A 19,801-nucleotide genomic window follows, 5' to 3' on the forward strand; every position below is an offset into this window, starting at 1 on the left:
TGGATTCTCCTCTTATTTCTTCAAGATTAGAGGATGAACATGTGTTTACTGCATCTTTATTCTGCAGTCATCTTTGTTCTGCAACTTATCTTACCCTGTGATTTTTCATAACTAGAATGCAGTCCTCTGCTCTCTGCCTCCCAGAGACCATCAATAATTTTGGCCTGACCAGTCAACCTGCTAAAGCATCTTTGCAGTTATTTATCAGAAAATACTGGGCAAAATAAACACAATACACCTCGGAATACCACAACTCAGGTTTACTCTGTAGGCATAAGTTCATTTGTTGGACATAGGCAGAAGAAATACAAGCATAGAGTGAGTAGGCTTGGGAGGACCATATAGGGAGGAAGACATTGAGAAAACAGGAAAGCTGGTGGGAACTGTGCAGTCCTGCTATTGAATTTTTCATTTCTGCCATCAAGAGCTCTTCTGTGTATTTGTGTGTGTGTGTGTTCATTTTAATGGACACCTGTTTTTATTTGAATAGATGGAAATATCTTCTCTTCTCATTGAGTAACTTTATTGCCCTCTGAGCATTTTCCTAATCTTTGCCTTGTCTCTGTTACCTGTAACTTCCTTTCTTCTGGGTGTATCTTGCTGTCAATTTTGCTTTATATGTTAAAATGTTTCCTGATGATCCTTGACAGTCTTTCTCATGCAAGAGGTAAACAATGAAAAGCTAGGGTAGCTCTGAGTGAGTGTGTACATATTGTGGGCAGAGGGACTTCACAGTCAAGTAATCTGGTTAGGAAATAGTCTTTGAAAGACTAGCAGACCCATAGATGTCTTTTCTTGTATCGACCGGTTTCTGCAGAGATTCATTCTTCAATCATCTGCCAGAGGAGGGTAACTAGGTATTTTTCTGTTTAAACACATCCTTACACTCAATCCCCCGCCTCCTATGTGTTCATCGGCCCTCAACCGCAACTCGTCTCCTTATGCCAAGTCTGTCCCAGTGCCCTGCTGGGATCAGGGAAGGGCGGCAGAGGCTCTGCACCTCTGTTGCTACACAGGCTCTCAGCCCATTCTTGTCTTCAGCCCCATCTGTTCCTCTCCTTCCCCGTCCTTGAAGGACCCTATGGCTTTATATCCTGAGCCTTTCTAGGGGTCTGTAGTACCAAATGGAATGTTGGTGATCTTCCCTTCCCCCAACTAGTACATGACAGTTTTGTTTTCTCTCATCTTCTAAACCCATTATTAGTTGTTTATTTGCTTCCTGGCTCTCTAAATTTTGTTGCCAGTTTCATGTTGTCTTCTGTGTTCTTGTGGTTTTATTCCTTCTTAATTCCTTTAATATCATTCAGTGGTATTCTGAAAAAGCAGGGACAAACAGTGTTTTTCTACCATATTTAACTGATTTTTTAAATGTTACACCTTAGGAAGCTAAAGCAAGATAAAAGGTACTATTTTCATTTCATGAATCGGATTTATAGAATAAAGACAGCAACCAATATGGGGCAGGGGCGATGAGAAATACAAGGCTCGGAATAGCTCCTCCAACCCCCAGCCACCCAGGCAGAGTCTGGTCTAGTAAATGGTGACTTCATCTTCTATGTACTGCACCCTGGGTCCACAGCCTCAATCACCACCGGCAAACTGGTAAACCTCTGTTAATCCTTGCCCCTGCCACATCCTCAGCCTAAGAGTCTTAGAGTGCAAAAGCCCTCCTTTCCCTATCCTCAGCCTTAGGGATGAATGCATCTACTTTGTGTGGAAGAAAATCTTAGTTGAGAAATACAATTGGTCTTTGATCCTTTCTGCTCTTTTCACATTTGATCTTAGTCCAGCTCAACACATATTTATTAAGTGCCTATTACAGAGGAGACATTATGTACACCAAGGGTTCAAAAAGACAAAAGACAGTCCTCCTGCCTTGAGGAGTTCAAAGTCTCATGCATTCCACAGCCTCTCACTAACTCCCACATAGTGATTGTGACTGGCTCCTGCAGAGAGAAGCACTGTGTGGTGGCTAACTAGCTGCTTGACCTTGGATTTTCACTCACACTGACTTTAGTTTCTTTATGGATATCTAAAACTGAATTACTATTGAAGGTCATTAGAAATTAACTTGGATCCCAGTATATGGTTATTTCTGTAAGAATAAGATATTAACATTTCTCCCTCTTTTTCTTTCTTTTCTTTCCCTCAGGTGCTGGGAATAGAACCCAGGGCTTGTGTATGTTGGGCAAGTGCTCCACCATGTTGCCATGTTCCCAGCTCTATGCATGAAGTTTTTGAGCCAGGTCAGCTGATGGGGGCTCCAGTAGTGACAAGCTTGTAGTAGGCTCCCTTCTGGGCCATCAGTTCCTCATGGACCCCCTTTTCAATCACCACCCCTTGTGACATGACAGCGATGATATCCGAGTTCTGGATGGTAGACAAGCGATGGGCAATAACAATGCAGGTCCGACCCTCTCTCGCTTTGTCCAGAGCAACCTGAACTGTCTGCAAAGAAAAGATGGAAAGTTGATGCAAACAGACATGATTGTCCCCAGCCCACCATCAGGCGAGTTCAGTTCAGTTCCACCTGAATAATAATCCCATACTTGGGGGAAAACCCAAAGATTCAGCATAACAGAGGATCAAGAAAGTAGAGGATCAATGATTTAAATTGCAGTTCACTAGCTGGGAAATCTCAGCAAAGCAAGAAATATCAGTGAAACTACAAAGTCACTGAAATTTTGTAATATCTGGTGGCCTAGCTTATTAAAATGAAACCAAGGAAACAATGTAGGCAGAAGTTAAGTGGACATTTCTGATATTTGTCTTCATTCAGGACATTTTAGCTCTTCCCAGAATGGAATCCTGATTTTTAAGGTGTTAGTCATAGATTTTGAATTTCAGAATTGTGATTTTTCTCGATTGCATCTGCTTTCATGCAAACTGAACATCAGGTGCCACCTTCTCCCCTTCATTGTATATGGCCTACCCATTGTCACATCACTTGAAAAAACATAAAATGTTATGCCTAACATAGTACCTAAATTATTTTATTATATTTAAAAAGTTATTTCCCTTTGAAAATGTCACTTAACATGTCACTTAAGAATCTTCAAAACAATTGTTTTAAAGTTAAAATTTTTATGGGAAGCAATTTTCCACTAAACTATTTTCTCTAGACATTGTCTTTTGCTTCCACAAAGTATTGCCAATTTCTACTGTTAATGAATCAGAAAATTGAAAACAGTGCCATTTTATAAGGACAACTCTTAGAGCAAAAGATTCATCCATCACAATCTATGACTTTAAAAAATCAATACTTACCTTTTCACTTTCCGTGTCTAGGGCTGAGGTGGCTTCATCTAGGAGCAAAATTTTAGGATCTCTTATGATGGCCCGAGCAATAGCAATGCGTTGTTTCTCCCCTCTAGAGAGCTGAGATCCCTGAGTCCCAACATTAGTTTCATATTTCTGGAAAAAGTATGGTAAGACTGAGAAGTAGAAATGGCCATTGCTTCTGTGCTGTATGGAGCCCACATCAATGACTCCTTCATGAATTTAAATTATTGCTTTTTGAATTTGTGGATAGTGAAAAAAATCCTATAAAAGTTATCAAATCCAGCTAGGAATAAAAGATAATATGAAGTCTGTGCTGAGAAGTGAGGGAATTTTTATTCCCCATCTCTGCCTTTCTTTTCTCTTTCTCCCTGTCCCAGATAAGATCCCAGATAGGAGATTCTCGATTTAAGATTCTATGATTTTCAAGATAAGCTCTTCCTCAGATGGAATAAGCACAGGAACAGAAGTGGTTTTCAAGAGACCTCCTGCTCCACTCCTTTCCTGGGGAGACATCGATCTAGAACACAAGCCCTAGTTTGCATGTATCCATCTAGCTCTGCAATCATGAACAACTTATTTAAAATTCTTTGAGCTGCAAGCTCATCTGAAAAATGCAGTAATAGAACCCAGCTCACATATTCGTTGTGAGTTTTGATGAAACTGGGAGGGAGAGAGTCTAGCTAGCTGCCTGACATAGCTACATTAAAAAGAGCTAACTTCACGGAGTGTTTACTATGATCAGAGATTGTGCTCACATACTAGTCGGGACCTCACTCAATATTCACAGAAATCACATTCTATCAATTAATAGATGATGAAACTTAGGTATAGAGAGGCAAGAAAATTGCAAAAAGACAAGTAATAATTAGCAAAAGTGAAATCTAAATTCAGGTGTATCTAGGTTCTGAATCCTGGCCCCTAACCACTATTCAACCCTGCCTTCCAATTCAAGATCATTCATTCCCTTGTCTCCCTTGCCCCCTGAAAAATGCTCCTCTAAGCCAGATGAGGTCATGGCAGCTTCCTTTATCCTTATGATGATGAAGTGGTCGGTGAAGAGTAAATAATATGGGCAAGTCTGTACGAAAAAGAGGCAGTAAATCAACTCCAAGGCAGTTCTTGAGCAAAACGTATCGATGCTCAACAAAGATTCACAGAATCAGTAGCTCCTCCAAAGGACACACAACTTTACTTTTCAACTCCAGATGAGGTAAATAATATTTTCCAAGTTTGCTGATTAGGCTGCCCAGGTTAGAACCAAGCCAAGAGGCTAAGACTCAGGGAGACTTGTGAAAAGAACAAACATAAAAGCCCACCACAAACATTATAAAACTTATAAACATAATCACTTACACAGGAAAGGAATTTCTAAGTGCTATATATTTTTTAAATGAAGTGGAGAAGGTTAAAAGTAATATTGGTTCTTACAGCTTGGTTTTCATATCTTAATTCTCCCTGTCAACCACTAAGAGAGATACCTGGTGAAATGAAAAATGCCAAGTTGATATTGCTCTAAGTTCAGAGTTGGCTCTGGCAAAATAAGAAACAACAAAGTGGGCTGCCAAGTATTGAAATGTTGCGGGGTCAATGATAGCAGCAGCAGTTCTCATTGTGTGGCTATAAGTGTAGTTCTTCATTTTGATGTTATTTTTTGAATTTTAAAGATGAAATAGACAGTCTCATAATGGATAAGAAATTGTTCCACAGTTATGCGCACAACTAGGAAGTTTCAGGGTAGATTCAAGCCCATGTCCGCTTCAAACATCAGGCTATTTTCCATGAAGTCAAGCTAATGCTCAGAATGATATTGTTTTATGTATGACAAAGTTGATTTTTACTTATTTTGCTTAAAAAACTAAGAAAATACTGAGACACTGGGAAATAAACTGTATTGCCTTGGAACTTCTCCTTGAGCCAAAATCATAACTTTTTTTTTTTTTTTTCCTCTCCCCATTTCCTCTCCCTGTCTACTGCGGGGACAGCAGACTCAGTGCTCACCTCTGGGAGTGACATGACAAAGTCGTGTAGCTGAGCCTGCTTGGCAGCTGCTATGACTCTTTCCATGGGAATTTCTCTGGTGTTGTCCCCATACTTGATATTGTCCATTATGCTGCAGTCAAACAACACTGGTTCCTGGGAAACAATGCCAATATGCGAGCGGAGGAACTGGATGTTCACTTTTCGGCTGTCATGCCCATCTATCATCTGCCAATAGAGGTGATGACAACAGGCATTGAGTTTTGAACCCCAGGGAAGGAGGAAAGCTCATATTCTGGAGTTAGGTTTTATGTGGTGTGGAAAGTCATCTTTATCTAGCAGAATCAGATTTAGTTGAGCCATGGGATACAGAGGCCTGACTTCCAAGAACTGGCAGCCATAATAGACTGTTCCAGATAGCCTAGGAAGTAGGTGGCCCTAGTATGGGAGTGACTTACCAACTGACTGATATGCTAGTTCCTTAAACAAATGGCTTCCCTAACTCCACCCCATCCTGTTCATCACATAAGAAGCCCCTCCCAGTCTTGGCCCCCTTTACCTGTGTGACTATAAAATAAAGGAGAGGTGGGCTACTCCATCTTGTTAGAGACCAGATCTGGTATGGCCCAATCCACCACACCTCTCCCATTTGAAAAGAGTATTGGCTCTTATGTGTTTATTGATGAGATAAGTTTATTGGTAATTAATTGATTTATTTCTCTATTCATTTTCCATAGTCCTTTTCTCTGTAAAGCATAACCTATTACTTTATTAGAAACTGAGCTATTCTCTAGTTGTTGTGTATGTGCTGTATTGGAAGCTCCTAGAAGATGCACTTGATGCTCCATAAGAATCTCCCACAGAAAGTAGTGGAAGTCTCACTGCTTGAAACTATTTCACTGTGTTGAAACTATTGAATATCTACATTTGGTAGCTTCCCTAAAAGCAAAGAGGAGCTTTTTAAAATGATAAGGCATGATATTTTCCTTCTTTAAAATGTTTGTAGATATGTTTTACAATGATCTATGATATAGCAAAATATATTGTTTAATGCAAAAATATCATAATGATTTCTTCATGGGTCTTGATTTCTACCTACATCAGATCATTCAGAGACATATGTTCAGTATACAGGTTAATGTTGGAGAAGTTAAACACAATAGATTCCGCTCCCTGCATCTCACATACTTCACAATCTACCTGAATAAAGGGCATGAGGGAGTTGACATTTTGGGAAACTGAATCCTTTCCCTTACCAGAGTTTAGATCTCCAGTGTGTTGTGCTTTCTAGGAGCATCAATCACCAAATACTTTCAAACAAATTAAAAATTTTACACCTAAAATTAATAATAGCAGTGTTTTAAATTACAGGCAATCAACTTTTGCTCCTCATTTTCGTAACTTCCTGAATCCTGCCAGTATCTGTTTTATTTCCTTGTTTTGCTTTTTGCAAGGGAAACTTGCCTCTTTCAAGTTTCTCTCAGTATTTCTCTTCATAATGTCATTGGTCTTCATTGTAATGAAGATTATACTATGCAGGAAAATCAAGCCACTTGCAAAATATTAAGGTTAAAAATTGATCAAATTTGGAGCAAAATAAAACATTTTCAGATCCAGACCTCTGAACCATTTCTTAGAAAACTACTTGTGGATGTGTTACAACAAAAAGAGGGTGAAAACCAAGAGAGAGGAAAATATGGACACTATGAAATAATGAATCTAATCCAAGAAAATATTACAGAGAACTCATAGGATGACAACTGTTCACTAGGCAGAGGTTGAAATCAATCCAGGATTTGACAGATATGAGAGAAAGAAGCAGGTTTTTCAGAATAGATGGCAGAATAGAGACATGGAAAGAAGATAAAGGTTTTTTTTAAAGGAAGAGAATGGGGGAAAAAATAGGAAAAAGGCCTTTCAGAAAAACAATCAAGAAAGAAAATATAATGCTAAAGTGAATCGCTATTTGACTACAGGAAGAACAATATTCACATAATCATAATAAATGTTATTAATCAGCTTTCAACTTTTAGAATCAACCTAATGTGAAAGCAGGAAATATAATCAATGCAATAAACAGAATGTAAGTGTTTTGTGTTCTTAATAATATAGAAGTATAGTTAAAACTTGAGAGATAAAGGGAGAAAACAAGAAGGGAAAATAAGGGTAAGACTGCTAACATTCTCATCTTAGAAAGAATTCAAGAGGTATTCTCTACAGGTGGTGGAAGAGCAATGAAAGTGTACTAGTTAGATTTCCAAATAGAGGAACTAAAAATAATGTAACTATATTGAGAAGAATTGAGTGAAAAGAGGGAGTGGTGATGGTTAGCTGATTTTTTTCTTTCTTTCTTTGGTACATTAAAATTTAGTCTTTCATTTTTTAATAAATAAGTCAGTAGGGGTCTGGATGTGTTAAATCATGATAATGGCAGCATGAACAAATTATTTAGAGACACAAAAATAATCAGTGGGAAATCTAAAAACATTAAGTGGTTAAAATAGTTGCCTTTGAGCAAGAAAAAGTAAAGGAGTATTACTTTTCTAAAAAAAAAACCTTTATTTATTATTTGACTTCATCAACTCCTGCACATATTATTTGAAAACAAAGAAGAAAAAGAGAACAAAATGTTGTGAAAAATAAGTAATAAAGCAATCCATCAACTTCTCAAATATCCTTGCCAAAGCCTTATGATGTATGGCTATCGATTTGAGTTCCTTATGTTATTTAGACTTGGACTTTTTGACCCAGGATTGTTTCCAATTTTTCATGCTCAGTCCCCTTTCTTGTTCATCTGTCATTGTGTCCCTTATCACCCCCACTTTTTCCATTCCTGGCCATTAGTTCCCTGATTAGTTTGCACTTTCTGCTCCATTTACGGGTAAGTGAGTGCTTCTGTCAAATACACTCATCTCCAGCTTTGCAGTGTGCCCAGTTTTCCTTGCCTAACTGGTCAACAGGCCATCTGGAACTGGGAAGAATATGATGTTAGAAATTGTGAGGTAGAATCCGGTCAACCATAAAATGACTGGAAATGGAAAATATCCATAGGGCTAAGTGTCCAAGGCAAGCACTTTCGAGTGAGTCTGGCAAGGCACAATCTTGGAGACCACTTTTAGAGAGAGATTTTGCAGAAAGCAAAATTCTCAAAAAAAAAAGCATTTGCATTGCTTACCACCTTCCCTTCGTCAGGATCATAGAAACGTTCCAACAGCTGAATACTGGTGCTTTTGCCACATCCACTGGTTCCAACAAATGCCAGTGTCTGCCCTGGATTAACTGACACTGAGAGGCCATTCAGAACTTGCGTATCAGGCCGAGAAGGATAGGTAAATTTACAGTCAACAAAGTCTATCTTTCCTTGGAAGTTGTCCTGTGGATGAGAGAATTGGAATTACACATGTTCCTTATGGAAGCCTAGAATACTGAAAATGCACCTAAATCTACACCATACTAAGTGAAAAGTATAGGGGTAGCAACTTCATAAAATGATCTTCTACTTTCCACTCTGGCAGGCATAACATAAAAGAAGACTTGAGAAGCAAAATTAGACATTTTACCTATTTCCATTCTAACCTAAGGGGATTTCCTTGTCATCCACTCTTTGACACACTGAATGGAAGAGAATAGCTAAAAGATAATACATCACAGAAGCCCATCTGAGCCTTCCCCCAAAGGCTTAAAATAATAGCATTACACTTGAAATGACTTAGAGCAAAAGTTATTTGAGGTCTGTACTGCGAAGGTGAATACTGTAGTGTGTTTAAAACCATATAAATCATAAACCCTAGAAGTAGATGTTTAATAAACCACACAGACTTTACTTTTATAGAGCTGAAAGAGAAGCAGGTCACTTGAACAATTTTTAAAAATTCAGATTTATATCCACTACTACTGTTTAGGTTTGTTTTGGTATTTTGAACATAAATATTTTTAAAAAAGGAAAAGATTAAAAACACCTCTGGGGATGATCCATTAGGGGGAAAAACATTTTGTTGAGATTGAATTAATTTTCTGGGCATCCACATGGGCTAAAATTTGAACCCAGGTAAATATGAATCAAATCAATATTGCTGAATAGGAAGAACTGGTTTATCTCCATTACATAACAGAGCATCCATAGAGAACATGTTATTGTGTAGGACTCAAAAGACATCGACTTCATTCATTCTGAAACTCAGCGTGTTTTATATTACATAGAATTTAGCATTCATTGGCTTTGGATACAGTTGCCCCCAAAGGATTCATATGTTGGAAGCTTGGTGCCCATTGTGGCAATGTTGAGAAAGGACAGAACACTTCAGAGGTAAGGTTTAATGATAGGTGATTGGGTCACTGGGTCACTGCCATTGGAAGAAATTAACGTAATTCTCATCATACCCTGTTGGTTCCTGACAAAAGGCTGCTATAGAGAAGCAAGACCCACAGTCTTACTTCCTATCTCCCTATGGATCTTTCCCTCATGCATTCATTCTTGCCATCCCACCAGGGTGTGTCTCAGCCCAGGGGGCCCTTCCCAAGAGGCCAAATCAGTGGAGCCAGCTGGTCTTGGATTTACAGCCTCCAAAATTGTGAACTGAATAAATCTCTTTTCTTTTCTACAGACACTTTGTTACAGTAATGGAAAATGGACTAATACAATTGGATCTTGTTGCCTTATTCAGATGCCAGCTTTATGAATAAATTTTGATAATAGATACTTCATTTCTTTATATTGATAAATACACTCTCTGTCCATTCTGAGTGTAGTATGAATGAATCCAGGCTGTAAATATTTAGAAGTTAAACTACAGAACACTAAAGAAAGAAATTAAAGAGAACCTTAGAAGATGGAAAGATCTCCCATGTTCATGGATAGGAAGAATTAATATTGTCAAAATGGCCATACTACCAAAAGTGCTATATAGATTGAATGCAATTCCAATTAAAATCCTAATGATGTACCTTACAGAAATAGAGCAAGCAATTATGAAATTCATCTGGAAGAATAAGAAACCTAGAATAGCTAAAGCAATCCTCAGTAGAAAGAGTGAAGCAGGGGGTATCACAATACCAGATCTTCAACTCTATTACAAAGCAATAGTAACAAAAACGGCATGGTATTGGTACCAAAATAGACAGGTAGATCAATGGTACAGAATAGAGGACACGGACACAAACCCAAATAAATACAATTTTCTCATACTAGACAAAGGGGCTAAAAATATGCAATGGAGAAAAGATAGCCTCTTCAACAAATGGTGCTGGGAAGACTGGAAAACCATATGCAACAGAATGAAATTAAACCCCTATTTCTCACCCTGCACAAAACTCAACACACAATGGATCAAGGACCTCGGAATCAGACCAGAGACCCTGCATCTTATAGAAGAAAAAGTAGGTCCAAACCTTCAACTTGTTGGCTTAGGAGCAGACTTCCTTAACAGGACTCCCATAGCACAAGAAATAAAAACAAGAATCAACAACTGGGATAGATTCAAACTAAAAAGCTTTCTCTCAGCAAAGGAAACTATCAGCAATGTGAAGAGAGAGCCTACAGAGTGGGAGAATATCTTTGCCCCTCATACTTCAGATAGAGCGTTAATTTCCAGAATCTATAAAGAACTCAAAAAACTCTACACCAAGAATACAAATAATCCAATCAACAAATGGGCTAAGGAAATGAACAGACACTTCACAGAAGATGTACAAGCAATCAACAGATATATGAAAAAATGTTCAACATCTCTAGTAATAAGAGAAATGCAAATCAAAACTACCCTAAGATTTCATCTCACCCCAATTAGAATGGCGATTATCAAGAACATAAGCAACAATAGGTGTTGGCGAGGATGTAGGGAAAAAGGTACACTCATACATTGCTGGTGGGGTTGCAAACTAGTGCAGCCACTCTGGAAAGCAGTATGGAGATTCCTCAGAAAGCTTGGAATGGAACCACCATTTAACCCAGCTATCCCACTCCTTGGCCTATACCCAAAGGACTTAAAATCAGCATACTACAGAGATACAGCCACATCAATGTTCATAGTTGCTCAATTCACTATAGCCAGATTGTGGAACCAACCTAGATGCCCTTCAGTTGATGAATGGATAAAGAAACTGTGGCATATATATACAATGGAATATTACTCCGCCATGAGGAATGACAAAATTATGGCATTTGCAGGCAAATGGATGAAATTGGAGGATATCATGCTAAGTGAGATAAGCCAATCTCAAAAAACTAAAGGACGAATGATCTCGCTGATAAACGGATGAGGACATATAATGGGGGGTAGGAGGGGTTAGCATTAGGGTTAGGATTAGGTTTAGGGTTAGGGTTAAGGAGGGTGGTAAGAATGGAGGAAGGAAGGAATGTATAGAGGGAAAAGAGGGGTGGGAGGGGTGGGGGGAAGGGAAAAAAATAACAATGAATCAAAGAACATTGCCCTATGTAAATTTATGATTTTTAATAAAAAAGAAAAAGGAGTCAGTATCAGGAATGGGTACTGAATTTGTATAAAGCATCTTTTAAATGCCTGCTTATGGGATGAATTTTCCTAATATTCCACCTTCTCTATCTATCCATCTGTCTCTCTAATATATATATTTGCCCTTAGGAGGGCAATATATAACAGAATGAATCAAACAACATTGCCCTATGTAAATTTATGATTTTTAATTACAATAAAAAAATAATAAAATAAAATAAAATAAAATGAAAAATAAAGGATATACGGTTTCAATTTTGAAAAAAAAAAAAGAAGTTAAGCAATATTATCTGACCATCCCCAGTGATCATTCTGCACGCGCGCGTGCACACACACACACACCACATAAGTCCAACTCCCTGGCCCAAAACTTACCCATTTTTCACCAGCAGTACTGTATACACTAATTGGAGGTTGTCGGTCCAGTAGCTGAAAAAAGCGTGCTGCTGATATTTTAGCTTTGGCATAACTTGGGGTATACGAGAATGTTCTTCCAAGAGCTGTTGCACTCAATACAATTGCAGAAATCACCCTGAAATCAGAAACCCAGGCAGAGAAGGGTGGGTGTGGTTGGTGTGAAGGCCAAGATGCAGTATTTAGGGGGTCTAACCCTGGTTCTGATAGGAAAGATCAAGTAGTAGCCTTGAGCAAGTCACTTTAGCCTTGTCTGGGAATATGGGAATTGAAGAAATTTTCAAATTGTATTCAGTGAAAAGGGGAATGGGGTGGACTGACCAAAGTAGAGCTCGGACCTCCAAACCCTGATTCCATCACAATGGTTTCTTATTTAAAATTTTTTTGGTTTAAAGAGGAAAAAACTTTTGAAAAAATATTTTCAAAAAGGAGGGGGCTTAGGAGATCACCAGATTGGGTTGACTTTCTTACAATTTTAACATTCTTTGGATCAATGATAGGTACATAAAAGATAATGATGGCTAATATAAGTCTATCAATTCTGTGCCAAGCCTGCATATAATTCATGCTTCAGACAACATGAAATTGCCTGTATTCTCCTATTTGTCCCAGCCCCTAACTATATTCAACATGGGTCTTAAAAACAAATAAATGGGTGAACAAATAAAGGAATGATAAATCTGGTAAGAGACAACTTTGCTACTACCTAAACCATGACATGAGGGGCAGCCCTCAAAGCTGTCCACCTGCACCTCCATTCACAGAGGACCTGTCTGGGGTGGGAATGGGGTCAGGGGTTGTATTTTTGTGTATCTTACTGCTCATCTTAGAAGCAGGACTTGTTTTAGGCCAGAGTTGCAAAAGCAAACATCTTCAAGAGCCAGTCTAAAGTTTAAGGGATTGAAAGCACTTGGGATAAAATGAGAAATTATAGAAAAATGACTCTCTAGTTTTTAAAGTAAAGCCATAAATTAGCTTTCTATAGTCTCTCAATTTTAAATGTTGGAAAGTAATTCTTTAAAAGCCCTTGTTTAGGTTGTGGATGTGCTCAGTAGTGGAGCACTTGCCTAGCATGCAAAAGGCCCTGAGTTCAATCCCCAGTACTGCAAACAAATGAAAAAACAAAAACTTTTCTGTAAATGAACAAAAACAAGTCAACAGCTGGTATTCCTGGATTGGGGTTAGTAGTTTTAAACATGCAAAGATTTGGAAAAGAGTTTTTCCCAGTTGAAGTGGGTATAGTAGAAGTGCTAGAAGAAATATATCAGGTGAGAAAGCAGAACTCTTGGCTTGCAAATGAAACCCCAGAAAACAAATTATTATTGGGACCACTTTTCCTAATGCTTTCCAAATCTTTCTCAGACTGTCTCTCCCCTCACTGCCCCCTACCATACCCATTTACATGTGCGCTCCATCTCCTGGTACCCTGACACCCTTAAACTCCTTTAAGCTCTCACCTCTGTAAGAAAATAGACTCAAAGCTAATCTTATGAGAAAAGTAGACTCCGGCTATAAATAAGGAACCTAACATCACTGTGTAGTCCATTCTGTCTCTACATAGGGGAAGTCAGCTGGAAACCTGTTCTCTTTGCAAGAGAGGAGTAGAGTTCAAATATGACAGCCCTATGAAGCTTTCTCTAAAAAGACCTCTGGAGTTTTTCAGCATTAACAAGCATAGTAGATTGTAAAAATGATCACACCAATTCATCCTGCAATACATCCCTTTGCAATATGACTTCGTTACTCCTCTCATCAAAAGATGGATTCTATTTCTTTAGTCTTTAAATCTGGGCTTGGTTGTATGACTCCTTTGGTCAAAGAGACTTTGATCAAAATGTGGCACATAGACAAAAAATGCCAGCACACTGGGGCATGCCTTTTTCTGCTGCACTTGGAACTCTGAGAACATTTGTGAAGAAAGCAAGCTCATCTACCAGGAAGGCCACGTGGAAACGGGATATATCCAAAGCCTGAAGAAGGCAGCCCAGGCCAGAAGAACCACCAGACCACCCACAGAATCTTATGAAATAACAAATCCCAGCTGTTTCTGACACAGCACTTAGGCTGGTTTGTTAGGCAGCAAAGAAATGCGAAGTGACAGAACCAGGCAACTCCTCCCTAGAATGCTGATCTTTTAGGACGTTGGTGGGACATTCCTCACCTAAACACAAAGCGGAAATGGAGTCCCTCATTGGAGATTAAGTAACCTCCAAATCTGTAGGAAGCAGAATTTGCAATAAATGTTATGCTTTGGGAAAAGGCATAGCAAAATCCATAGATATTCGCTTTTTTAATGGCTGTCTTGACGGGTTTCTCCAGCTCAGCTTCGAATGCGTCTGTGAAATGCTTCTCCATGCCAATTCCAGAAACAGTGCGAATGTTATTGAGGGCTTCACTGGTAATCTGAAGAATGAAAAAGTTTTAGGAATAAAAGAGCAGAAATAATTCCTTTGGATTAGTGATGGTACAAACTGCAGAATGCAGTACAAACTGGAGATGGGCATCACATCGCCTGAGAACACACAGAAGTTGCTAAAGATCAACCCCATTGAACCATGAGACAGTTTGTTAGTGAATTTCAAGTTCTACTTAGTTCTAACATGATTTTGTTGCCTACACTGGTGGGGAAAGAGAGAAGGGATAAGGGAGGTACACACAGTTATCCTGGAAATTTCTTCAACTTTGCTAATTCATTTGAAATATCTGAAATTGTATCTTCAGATGCCTTCTGAGACAAAAGATAAGTTAATATAAATGTAAACTCTTAGATTCTACTTACGAAAAATTAATCTGACCAATTATTAACTTAAATATAAAGTTAATCTTTTATTCTATACTACAATTGTCTGTTTCAATTCATATTCTAAGGTAAATAATCACTTTCTGAATTAGGGTCCTATCCCTAACAAAAGTACAAAGATGGGTTACTTCTTCCACTGGGTTAGGAAATCCTTGGACTTCTCCCTACATGGGCAGTGTCATTTACTCTCTTTAAAGACCCTGATTACAGTGAATTTGTTAAGAGTGAGGGTGTGTAGGGGTGTGTGCAATTTTTTTTACCTGATAAATGTCTATGCTCTCATTTATCCCTGATGGTCAGATATTAATTGAAATGGATTTTTAACACACATGGCTAAACGTAAGTGTATTTGAAACCTAAATTGTAGATCATGATTCTATTTGGGAAAGGCATTTGCTGCAAGCCTAAAAGTCACTAAAGTAAAAATTCCAAGTGTGTGCTATTAAAAAGATAGTAGCTTCTCTCCATGTGGACAGCAGGATTCAGGGAATCGATTAAACTCAGAATGCCTACTGGACAGAAAGCCAAACTATCTACCTCTACAAGTAAGAAAACACCATATTGGGACATGGAAAAAGTAATAATTCAAAAGGAAATCAAACACATAAACATTTGTGTTTACCCCACTATTTTTCCTTGCCAGTTCAAGCTCACAGCAGCAGAGCTTCATTGACATAGCCTTTGCATAGATGCAAAGAGCTAGTGGGAGGTTTCTAACTATGCCTGTCTGCTTCCCTAAATCTCTTTGTATTTCCTATTTTTAACAGTTTGCCTCAGTGCCACTCAGTCATGAGCAAGAAAATTAGGTCTGTAAGATTACCTGTCCTGCCTTCTCCAGAGCCTTCTTGTCTTGAGAGGCAAATACCATCAACATTCTGGTTTGTAGGACTCCTGATAAAGCCAAGAAGGGGAAGAAGCTCAAAATGACCAGGCTGAGCTTCCAGCTACAGAGGAAGGCGATGATTATGGCCACAGTGACATTGGTGAAGGAATTGACCATCATCCCAATTTGAGAGCCAGCAGCCTGCAAACCAAAAGCAACCCACCCAACTCAGACACAGTCTTTTACCAAATGCCATTCTGTGAAAAGGCTATTTTATACAAAACGATAGGCTCTTGTCTTATTGTGATAAAATATATAAAACATATTATTTATCATTTTAGCCATTCATAAATGTACAATTCAGGGCCATCAAAACCATTCGCAATGTGTGACCATCACCACATTGACACCGAAAATGTTTACATCATTTGTAACTCTGTACCCATTAAAAAATAACTTCCATTCCCTTCTTCCCACAAGTCATTGGTAACTTCTCTTCTATTATCTTCCTCTATGAATTTGCATATTCTAGGTATTTCATATAAAGAGAATAATAAAGTATTTGTCTTTCTGTGTCTGGTTTATTTTACTGAGCTTAATATTTTCATCTACATTGTAGGACATATCAAATGATATTCCTTTAGAAGGCTGAATATATTCCATTGTATATATCTATCACATTTTGCTTATCTATTTATCCACTGATGGACATTGAGTTCTAGCACCATTTGGCTATTGTGAATAATGCTGCTATGAACATCATTGTACAAATATCTGTTCATGTGTCTGCTTTCAATTCTTTTGATTATAGACTGTGTTCATTGGTTTTTTGTCCCTGTTACCAAAACACCTGACAAGAACAACTTAGTGGAGGAAAAGTTTGTTTGGGGATCATGGTTTCAGAGGCCTAGTCCATGACTGGCTGGCTCCAAGGCAGAAACATCATGGTGAAAGAGCACAACAGAGGAAAGTTGTCAACTCATGGCATCCAGAAGGCAGGGAGAGAGAGGAGAGAAGAGGAGAGGAGAGCAAGGTTGATGAGAGGAGAGAGGAGAGGGAAAGTACATGAGGAACCAGTGACAAGATATAATCTGACCTACTTCCTCCAACCCCTTCCCACCTTCCCACTCAGCATTCCATTCAAATTATGAATCCATTAAATGGATTGATCCACTGATGAGGTTAAAGCTCTCATCATCTAATCATTTAACCTCTGACCATTCTTGTATTGCCTAACACTGGAGAACACTGGAATTCAACAGCAGAGGAATGGAAACTGTAAAATCCAGTGACCTGGGACAGCAGCATGGCAAGAAGGACAAAATCTTCCAGCACTGCCACCCTTGCTTCACAGCAGAGGAAGGTGGAGTTCCTCTTCCATAGAAGTAAAGATGAAAGAGAAAGTCTCAGCAAACTCTACCAGCACAGACACTGGCAATCCTAGCTATTGGAAAGTTTCGTGGGCCTTGCAGGTTTAAAGCCTAAATATACAAGAGGCCTGAAATGTGCATTGTAGCTGACTTTGGAAAAGGAATTCAATTCATCTATCAGGAAGCCCCTAATGTGCTATAACCAGCAGACATCTGGAGAAAGGACCCACTGTCTGAATCTGAATTGCTTTAGGGCTCAGAAACCCCTGCATATTACTGTCTCTGGGACCACCCCCACAAAAAAATTCCATTGCACTGGGCAGGGAGTAACTTCCTTATGAGACAAACTTGGCTTGGTGGAGTGACTGACAGAAATCTGTTAAGATGGCTATATGGTGGGGAGCAGGGGTTGTGACACAAAGGGGAGCAGAAGGTGCTGTCCTGAAGAGTTGGGGATGAAGATCCTGTTCTCTGAGACCCAGGCATAGTCAGTCACATGTGGTTTTACACTGGTGCCAGGAATGAGGACAGTTGTCCACATGCTTTCCACCACTGCTCTCCCAAGACCATGCATGGGTGCCTATTGCTAATAAGGTGGGTAAAGAACTCTGTGGTTCCAAACCCCATCCACCAAGACATGCTGGGGCAGTTTCAAACAATACCACTGAAAATGTATCTGTAGCCCCACCCCTAGGGGATGGAGCCTTAGAAGATCTGGAGGAAAACTTAGCCCAGTGCTGGCTTCAATATACTCTTGCTCATTCCTATGAGCACCTCAGTTAAAAGGAACTTTTCCCCACTCTAGCTATGACCAATCCACTCAATCTCTGGTGTACATGAATCAAAGGGATAAGGCCCCCAGTTTTTGCTACATCCCCAGGTATGCACAACTAGGAGAGTCTGAGGTCCCACTCCTGGAGGGCAGAGTCAGTAGCAGCAGAGAGGAAGAACATAACTTGTGCTGCCCCAGCACCTATGTGAGGTCCTTGCATTGCTCCCTGCACATATTGTCTGATCATGCATTGTTGACAAGACTGGGTGTGAGTGCGATAGAGTGGAAGCTCTAATTCCTGTCTTAGCCTCTCCTGGTAGAGCACCTGAACCCACAGCAATCAGAGGACAAGAGCTTTAGACACCTCATTTCTACAGCAGCAGTCAAAACCAGAGACCCATTCAAGTCAAGATAGCTAATATCGACATTGCCTAAGGAAATCCCCATCACCTGATGGGTTCACCCCTTCCACTGTAGGAGTAATCACACAGGGTTCCTGACATACTGCATACGCCACACCATCCTGAACTGCTAGTGTTCCAACTTTAGAATGACCAGCAGAGACAGTTGTCATATTTGTACACACTGTGCCCACATTCACTAATCATAGACAAAGCAGTTACAGGAAGATTACATTTTGGTACCCAGATGGCAATAAACCCATCATAAATTGAAACTTTTTCAGGAAAGGTGCTTACTAAGAATGTCATCCCATAAATGCAGTAGAAATATCAGATTTATTATATGTGGAAATTTTAGCATAGGAACAAAAGAAATATGAATAACCAAGGTAATATGGCAACTTCTAAAGCTCATTACTCCCTAGTAACAAATTCCAAGGTATCAAAGTGGAAGAAATGCCTGATAAAGAATTCAAAATGATGATTTAAAAAAAAAATCAATGAAAATGCAGATAAACAGTTAAAAAAATCAGGAAGATGATTTAGGAGACAAATGACAAATTCAACAGAGATTTTGAAAATGAAGCAAATAGAAATCTTACAAATGAAGAGCTCCATAAGTGAGACAAAAAGTTCAGTTGAAAGCTTCAACAACAGACTAGATCAAGCAAAAAGATTGTTGGAACTTAAAGATAGGTCTTTTGAAAAATTATGGTCAGAGAGAAATAAAGAAAAGTTTGTTTCATTCCAGGGATGCAAGAATTGTTCAACATATGCAAATCAATAAATGTAATTCACCACATAAATAAAATTAAGGACAAAAATCACATAATTATCTCAAAATATGCAGGAAAAGTCTTCAACTAAATTCAGAACCCATTCATGAAAAAAAATACACTGAAGAAATTCAGGATAAAAGAAACTTACCTCAATATCACAAAGGTTATATATGACAAACCCAAAGCCAGCCTCAGACTGAACAGAGAAAAACTGAAAGCATTTCTTTAAAATCAGGAACAAGTATGTCCACTCTCATTACTCCTATTCAATACAGTACTCAAAAGTTTACCTAGAGCAATTAAGCAAGAGAAGGAAATTAAAGGGGTACAAAAATAGGAAAAGAGGAATTCAAATTATCACTGCTTGTAGATAATGTGATGATATACTTAGAAAATCCAAAAAGCTTCACCAAAACACTACTAGAGATAATAATGAAGTTTAGTAAAGTAGAAAAATTAAAAAAAATCAGTAGCTTTTCTATACACCAATAATCAATCCACTGAAAAAGTTATTAGAAAAACAATTCCATTTAAAAGAGAATAAAAAATAAAATTCCTAGAAAAAAAATCTAAGGTGGAAGACCTCTACAATGAAAATTATAGAATGCTGAAGAAAGAAATTGAAGAGAACACAAGAAGACAGAAAGACCTCCCATGTTATTGGACAGACAGAATAATATTGTTCAAATGGCCAAGTTACCAAAAGTAATCTA

General features: G+C 38.6%; 1 protein-coding gene across 2 annotated transcripts in view; it reads right to left on the bottom strand.

The window, feature by feature from the left end:
- Positions 1-245: 245 nt before the first annotated feature.
- The window catches only part of ABCB11 (ATP binding cassette subfamily B member 11), a 93,400-nt gene continuing 73,844 nt past the window's right edge, over positions 246-19,801 (bottom strand). For both annotated transcript variants that reach the window (XM_079131855.1, XM_079131854.1), the window contains 7 exons: positions 15,764-15,967; positions 14,305-14,546; positions 12,105-12,261; positions 8,435-8,632; positions 5,281-5,487; positions 3,268-3,414; positions 246-2,448 (listed from right to left, as the gene is read on the bottom strand). In XM_079131855.1, coding sequence (XP_078987981.1) covers positions 2,248-2,448; positions 3,268-3,414; positions 5,281-5,487; positions 8,435-8,632; positions 12,105-12,261; positions 14,305-14,546; positions 15,764-15,967 — 1,356 coding nt within the window. In that variant the 3' untranslated portion in view covers positions 246-2,247. The remainder of the gene's footprint in view (positions 2,449-3,267; positions 3,415-5,280; positions 5,488-8,434; positions 8,633-12,104; positions 12,262-14,304; positions 14,547-15,763; positions 15,968-19,801) is intronic.

This window comes from Sciurus vulgaris (assembly GCF_902686455.1).
Source record: "Sciurus vulgaris genome assembly, chromosome: 3".
Taxonomy (NCBI): domain Eukaryota; kingdom Metazoa; phylum Chordata; class Mammalia; order Rodentia; family Sciuridae; genus Sciurus; species Sciurus vulgaris.